General features: G+C 41.0%; 1 protein-coding gene across 1 annotated transcript in view; it reads right to left on the reverse strand.

The window, feature by feature from the left end:
* syne1b (spectrin repeat containing, nuclear envelope 1b) overlaps positions 1 to 7,366 on the reverse strand; it is a gene marked incomplete at its 5' end in the record, with an annotated part of 113,565 nt that extends 106,199 nt beyond the window's left edge. The window contains 2 exon segments of the mRNA XM_079528331.1: positions 5,801 to 5,862; positions 7,288 to 7,366. Of these exon segments, the coding sequence (XP_079384457.1) occupies positions 5,801 to 5,862; positions 7,288 to 7,366 (141 nt within the window).
* Positions 7,367 to 8,866: the final 1,500 nt, after the last annotated feature.

Raw genomic sequence — 8,866 nt, forward strand, 5'->3', positions numbered from 1 at the left:
GGGGTTGCCTCCTCTTTGACATCAATTAGTGGGCTGCTCATGAGCCTGTTTCTGCTTCAAAGACATCAATCACAGAGTCAAAGGGCTCTAAGGGCTTATGTTACGACTGTGCTTTCTCTTAGGAAACTTTACAAAAATGTAGGATTTAAGTGCATTTTTCACTATTCTGGAGATATCAAACCTGCTATCCATAACTAATCATCCCGTTGCAATCAGAACTGCAGCATCACTCCCGATCTTCCGCCGTAGTCTGAAAACCCACCTTTTCAGACTCCATCATGGCCCATAGCACTTACCCTACCCCCTTAGACAGCACTTCTTAGACTTATATAGCATTTGAAACAGACTTATAGCATGTCATGTAGACAGCACAATAAGTGCATTGTATGTAGTCATAGCACTTCATAGTATATATGTACAGCATAGTATAGCATATATGTATAGTTTATTTACGCATGTTTCGTGATAAATGCATTTTACATGTGATGTATTCCCATGCTTTTGTTCTTGCTTAATGTAAATCGCTCTGGATTAAGAGCGTCTGCTAAATGCCTAAATTGTAAATTGTAATCAGGATTCAAACTCAGGTCTAAAAATGTCTAGCACTCTGTTAATAAGCCATTAATAAGACTCCTGCTTGGCCAGGGGAGACACTGAGCTATGGGCTTCAGGCAGAACTACTTACAGTAGGTGTCTTACCCGATACCAGGGTCTAAATGTCTCAATGGAGACCACAGCAGATATAGTTATGGTATTACCAAACTCTACCATACAGATTGGCTAAAATAAAGTTTTATTGATTAAATTAAGTTCCGGGCCCAGGCGGTGGCGTAACGGTCTGGGCACCCGACTGGTAATCCAGTCGCAGTGTGCCGCGGGTTCGACTCCCGAGCCCGACACGGCCTTTACTGCATGTCTTCCCCCATCTCTCTCCCGTTTCCTGTCTGTCCCTTCAAAAACCAATAAAAGGCGTAAGCCGCAAAAAAATATCTTAAAAAAAAAGAAATTAAGTTCCGGATTTCAGCTTTAAGAGCCTTACTAGTAAACAGGAACACATTAGAAGCACTAACATTTTACTTTAATTTAGATTTAGATTTATCACCAATTTTCACCAATACAGCCACTCAAATAGAAAGCTTCTACAAAGTACACATCCTCCCTGTCCTGGAAAATAAAATAAATAGGAGAGTCCCACTATCGCTGTCAAAATAGTGAAAGCTAATCACTGGAAAGGTGCTTAGTGATACAATATGAGAGGAAATGGACACAATGGAAAAGTGACAGCTGGGGGAAACTGGGGGTGAACTGAGATAACAGACTTTTCCTACAACTGTGAATACAAAATACTTCACAGGAGGGGAGCAGATCTATCAAGTCTAAATTAACTTTGATCGTTAAAAGCTTGAGGGAAAATGTTATAGCCGTTTCTCGTCTACTGGTTGTCCGCTATTGACGTGAGTCTCATACGGTAGCAGCCTGCAGTCTGTGACTATGACGACCGTTTCATGACTTGGCTTATTCTACACTAGTCCCATTGGTATGCAGTGAGAGAGACCAGGGTGTGATGCATGAATAATGAAGAATAGACCAACTTGGTTTGTCTCTGTCTGCTTACAGTACTACCACATAACTCAGATTCCTTTAATGTCATAGGATCAGATCAGGCTGCAACAAAAGAGCTGTCAGAAACAACACTAACACCGAAGACAGGCACACTGTGCTGTGTCATAGCAAAAATATGTATTTTTACTGTATAATGATTTCCCTGTTACTTACAATTTAACATTCCCTGCAATATCCTGGATTTGGCTATTGATCTGTCAGGGTATCAATGTTATACATTGTGCATATCCTTGCTGTCAGGTGGAAACCTTGTATGTCCAAAACCTTTTCAGGAAATGGAACAACAATATTCATAAATATTGAAAATAACAGATCTACTAAAAGCTGACAATGTGCCTCGATGTGATGCATTGTGAGCTTGTAGGTCAGCAGTGAAATGAAGAAAAACCTGAATGGTTGAAATGTGGAGATATGAGGTTTCTGCCCGACAGCAACTACAGTAGCATACTGTAGCCGCTCTTATTGCAGGGTCATTCAAGCCTGATTAGAGTGGTATTCAGTGATGCTCACTGCCTTGCATGGACCTTAGGAGCAGACTGCTGCCTGCAGGGAACTGTCCTCACCCTCTTACTCTCCATCTGCACAGTGCAGCATTCTCTCTGCCAATCCTGACCACACTCTCTCACACACACACACACACACACACACACACACACACACACACACACACACACACACACACACACACACACACACACACACACACACACACACACACACACACACACACACACACACCCCTACATATCTACACATACAGTATGCATGTACATGTAATTGCATGTACCTACAGACACATGATACAAATACTGTGTGCGCACACACACACACACACACACACACACACACACACACACACACACACACACACACACACACACACACACACACACACACACACACACACACACACACGCACACGCACACACACACACAGAGAGAGAGAGCTTGGTGGCTTTATGCCCCAACTGTAAATGTCCATAAATAACACAGTGCTCCACAGGTAGTGAAGCAGTGTGAAGGAAACTTCATCCTGGGTAGGTGATTGGCTCAGAAGGCTCTGTGCAATGACACAGACCCTAGTGCTTTACTGTATGTCATCTTTAGTTAATGTCTCCGTAAAAAGACATTCCGAAGACACTCAAGCCAGTCAACAAAGCAGTCTCTGGCATTATTATTTTTAAAAGCCTCCCTTGAGGAAATAGAACAAAGACATTTGGCATGTAAAGGCCACTATAATAGGAGACAAATGATGCAAGGCAAACAGAATGAGGCAAACTGATCATAGAAAAAGGTTAGGGTTATTATATTATTATACAGAGGCAAATGGAATCTAAAAATACACATTGTACTGTGTGCATTTCTCATCATCCTATATTAACCCCATTCAGGACGGGAACCCCTTTTGGGGTTCTTGTTGCTATGTACAGTATATTTGCAGCATAACATTTTTGTAATCTTTTTATATTCAGCTATTAGTGTAGATTTTCGTCTTACACAAACATTAAATTCCCATTGACAATGAATGGAGAATTTACGTCATATGTGTCTGAGCAAATCGGCTTAGTGTCTATTTTCGCCTTACACAAAGTTTAAATTCCCATTGACAATGAATGGAGAATTTTACGTCATAGTGAATGAGCAAATCGGCTTAGTGTCTATTTTTGTCCTACACAAAGAATACATTCCCATTGACAATGAATGGAGAAGATTGAAAAATCATACACAAACCCAATATGCCCATATATAGACAGGACCATGGCCACATTGGCCACGTCACTATGACACAGACATAAACATAAACAAACCCAATATGCCCATATATAGTAGGCATATATGGAGATCCGGTTGTCCAGAGCCACAGATCCAACCGCTATGCTATACCTGTATATGGTCATGGACATATATGGAACGGAACAACTTCAAGGACTCGATGGAGTGTGTGGTTCCCACGGTTGAGTCATTACTTGCGCAAGTCGAGCACGCAAGTATTGTGGTCATACTGGCTTTTTTTATGCGTATGCTCGGAGGTATATATACCGATGTTGATGATGACGTAATTAACATATCAATGTTGGGTTATAACTGGCTGTCAATGGTGACGTAATTAGGATATGTTTCAGTGTCGGGTGAATTAAAGGTAATGTCTGTATGTACTATGTATACATGTATCATGTAATCTGAAACCTATCTTTATTACATCACCATCGAAAGCCAGTTATACCCCGGCATTGATTCATTACGTCACACTCAAAATCAGTATATATACCTCCGAGCATACGCATAAAAAAGCCAGCTGTTACCTGTTAGCTAACCAATATTGAAACATATCGTAATTACGTCACCATTGACAGCCAGTTATAACCCGACTTTAGTATTTAATTCCAATGTTTTACAGAGAGGCTGAGATTTGAAAGTCCGTAGCAGCAAGCAGAGCACGCAAGTATTGTGGTCGTGTTGGGATGTATGCACGTGAGCTTGGGAGGTATATATACTGGACATTGATACCAACCAAGCATACGTACATAAAAAAGCCAGTCGACCACAGTATAGTACTTTCAACTTACATACATGTATACATACATACGTTACCTGTTACCCAACCAATATTGAAACATATCGTAATTAAGTCACCATTGACAGCCAGTTATAACCAGACTTTAGTATTTAAGTTCAATGTTTTACAGAGAGGCTGAGATTTGAAAGTTCGTAGCGGTCGACAGTACTTGCGCACTCTGCTTGCGCACTAGTAGGCCTACTTGTGTGCAACGCGCAAGTAGGCACTCGACAGTGCAGTTCTTCTAGTTTGGATATGTTGTTGTCCATAATTGCCAGTCCAACTGATATGCCCATATATGGTCATGCCAATATATCACCATAAATAGGCACAAAAGGGACACAGACAGACGGGTACAATGGGTACTCTGAAAAGGCCCCCAAAATTATGACTCAGACATATCGGTCGGATCGGCGGTGCATCAAAGGTGTGAGCTACGAACTCTAGATGCGAGGGCCACGTAGCATCCCAAACATCTAGTTAATAAAAGAACCAAACAGCCCACATAAACAAACACCAGTAATGAGTACAGTCATATAAATGCTTCAGAGCCCTGAATGTCATTATTAACTATGTGTCTGATATTTGGCATGATTGTACGTTGAGGTGCCATATGAGTGGCCAACTGGCCATTATGATGATTGCATTTGCATGATCAAGCCTATGTCATGCTCCATCATCTCCTCATGCATGGTGGGTCAGCAGTGGCTACACTATTATGAGGAGTCAAATAACACAAACAATGGAAAAGGTCAAGATAATATTGCATCATGTTCCAAATGTAACTGTCTTCATAAAGATTTTTATTGCAGCCCTGATTGATTGATTGATCTTTTGATTGATTGATTGATTGATTTTTTGATTGTTTATTTATTTCCATATCCTGCACAAATTGTGCCCAACCCTCATGGGTTTATAAGATACCCTTTCACATTTGCATTTACAGCAAGTTTATATTACAGTATATTCATAATACATTTCATTACAGCCCAGAGTTATACAGAGTACTCTGTCTTCTCTCCAAGCTTGACAAATAAAATCTGTCACAACAAAAGTCCCTTTGGCAAAACATATCTCAGTTTTTTCATAATCATTTAAATCTAGGAAATCCCCACAGATAGAAGACATCTTGTTAACCATAATTTCCCTTATGTCATCATCATCATGTCAGCATGTTATGTAGACAGTTATGTAGACAGCACTATAATTGCATTGTATGTAGTCATAGCACGTCATAGTACATATGTATAGCTTAGTATAGCATATATGTATAGGTTATATGTATAGTTTCATTATATAGATATTCCACTGTTATGTTCTTAGCTTACGCATGTTTCATGATAAATGCTTTTTATATCTGTGATGTATTCCCATGCTTTTTGTTCTTGCTTAATGTAAGTCGCTCTGGATTAAGAGCGTCTGCTAAATGCCTAAATTGTAATTGTAAATTGTATCATATTTAGGGCAATAAAACAAACCCGACAGAAACCTGACAGACCAATGACCACTGTGTAAAAGCCTGTTTTCTTTACACCTACATTAAGGTATCTCAGATCCGGTCAAAAGCCTTGTACTACAACCATGTGATATGAAAGCACATGAATGGAATTCCACTCTTACCTTCGCCAAATGAGAATTGATCCATTTTGTGAATGTTCGCTTCTGCACAGCCTCTTGCTCATCTGAAAATGAGATAGACACAACTCACGTCAATACATGATGGATGTCACATGCTAAAGCTGTTGATTCTGCGTTATCCGCCTCTGCCGGTACATGAGGCACATAGAATATGTATGTACTGCAATTATTCAATTATTCAAACTAAACAAATGAGTAGAACAGATGTTATATCACTCGATCGCTACAGATAAGGAAGCTGTATATGCTCAAAGACACCATAAACACCGATATTCTATACTGCTGACTCAAGGTCTACAAAATCTAGCCTAATGCAACATCTGCACGGTTAGCCACGAGTCGCCCTCACCCTGCAACCTAGATAATTGCTGAAGAATTTTGCCAACAATTCTTGGGGCTTCACGCAACAGTTCAGCTAATAATTAATTGCAGTGTGACCACTGCACCAGCTACATGATGCCCAATATCAATGGCATAAAAAGTGACATGGGTGACGACATGGTCTGCATCTCCTTCTGAGTAAACATGATAGCAAAAGGTTGCCCTCACTGTCAACATGTGGATGCTAAAGGGACCAAAGTAGGGGTGAGAATGGGCTCGCACAACATTTAGACAGGGCAAAATTGCCACGGTCATCTGTGAATGTCATCTTATTTGCCAATAGGCTGATGGCCGTCAACAAGGCAAATACTGGTCGATACCTGCAATGTACAGCTGATAAATCAGTGCATCCCTATTCCCTACCCATAAAAACTTTATGGTATCACAGATGCTTGTGACATGCGCTCTCAACAATGAGGTCAAATGAGGAGATTAAAGACTGATGAGTGCGGGAGGAGATTTCTGCAAACACATCTTGCAGACCCCCGATAATAACATGCGTGTGAGTGTTCAGGTCACCTCCAGACCCTTTTGTGGTGTGCTAATATATTCAGTCATGGTGCCACATGCATTATGCAACATTGCATTCATATGCATAACAAAACATCTGATTTGGTCATGCAGCTGTTGTTTAAATAACGGTGAGATGCAGATTTCATAGGGAGATCTGTGCCGGTATAGGCCAGTGCTGCCCACTGCATGGAGTGGCCATTTTTAAACATCCGCCCATATAAATATAGTCTGAAGTCACGTGCTAAAGCCAGCAATGCTAACTTTACAACAATAGTGAGCCCATCACATTAACCCACAGGCAAATGCTTCATCACTGATGCACAGGGGATGCCCACTGAAGCATAGCATGCACATACACAATCACAACAGACACTAGTTTACATACAACATTTTCACATACACACTACACAGCTGACTTACACATCTATCTATGTGCACCATATATCTGTCTCATCCAACGGGTTCACCTACTAAGCCAGACTGTCTTGTTTCCCTGTAATATCCTAGAACAGGAAAAATCCTAATGGACCGATCAGACATACAAGTCAAAAGGTAAAGACTGCTACCCTACTTACCACGTAGATACTGAAAGAATCCAGTCACCAGGTTTAAAGATGAAGTCTTTTTGACACATACGTCCTTATATCGAGCCATTCTACACTCCACTCCCTGTCTCTCTCCCTTTGCCCTTCATGGGTGCCTGCTATGTTTGCGTGAGGATGACATCCACAGTGGAAAAATTAGGAACAACCCCAAAAAAAAGAAAAAACTGTTCTTTTCCCTTTTTCCCTGGCAGGAAGCAAAGCAGATCTGGCTGCCCAATTTCCCCGGTGAAAACACAAGAGCTGCTGGGGGCTTCGCAGATGAATCGCTGTTCCCTCCTCCCCCAACACTCTCACTGACACACACACACACGGCAGAGCAGTGGAAACCCCTCTCTAAGAGCGACAGCGATTTGCAAGCCAGTCCTTCCCTCCTCCAGTGTTATTGCCATCCAGAGGAGCCATGCTTGTGTGGCTGTGCCCAGCCCCCGCTGCACTGCCTCCCTGTATCATCCTATCGTCCGAGGATGGGAGACTGATCAGCTCAGAGCTCTGCTCCACCAATCAGGACCCTGGAGGTGGTGATGTCACAGCCATGGCTGCTATATCACTATTATACACTTCTACCTGACATTTTCCCCCAAAAAATCTACCTGATATTTAAAAGAAAAGAAAGAAAGAAAAAAAATCACCCACAAAAAATCTATAATTTCAAGATTTTGCTATTTTTTAAATCGGGTGGTTACTCTTGGCATGATTGAGTGTCAGTGTGTGTGTGTTCATTTCATGTTAATTTACTTATTGTGTTTAATGTTTTTGAAGTCCTTTCCAACTGTAAAAGTAAAGTCCATTCCAGCCTATTGATTGATGCTGCCCCTTTAAAACATTTAAACACAAAAACACAATTAAAAGATGGCTACAACAATGCCACAGCATGGTGTGTTACGCATCTTAATAATTAATGTTGCTCCAACTGACAGCAACCACCTGCTCTCCCTCGGTCTCAAGGCAAAAGACACACCTCACCCACCAAAGGATTCCCCTTTCAAACACAATATCATGTGATAGTCAAATCGATATTTTTTTCTCTCTGCTCATTGTGTACACAGCAATGTCATTTTACCTTAAATCATACAGACCCTATTGTCTTGGGCTGTTGAAGCTTTTACTGATACTGTTAAAGAAACTAAGGGGAACAAATGTTCTTTTCTCTCCTGTGAATAATATAACACAATAGCAGTCATGTCTGGTGCTAGATAGCTTATCATGTCTTATATGTAAAAAATATCTATTTTATTATTTGAAGTCTCTATTAAAAGAAAACGCCATTACGTGTGCTTCCACTCACATGGTTTACATGATACGTTGTCCCTGTGGTCTTGCCTATAGGCAAAACCACCAGGAAACTTAAACAACGCATCAGCAAACATAAAAGTACGATCCGTAGAAATGATAGGGACTACCCTGTAGCCATACATTTTAATGACATGAAACATGACATCTCCTCTCTGCGTTTTATTGGCATTGAGGCGGTCTCACTGCCACCTAGAGGGGGTGACCACGACCTTCTTTTAAAGAGAATATTGGATTTTCACCCTCGACATCTTAGCCC

This window comes from Electrona antarctica (assembly GCF_951216825.1).
Source record: "Electrona antarctica genome assembly, chromosome: 18".
Lineage (NCBI taxonomy): Eukaryota > Metazoa > Chordata > Actinopteri > Myctophiformes > Myctophidae > Electrona > Electrona antarctica.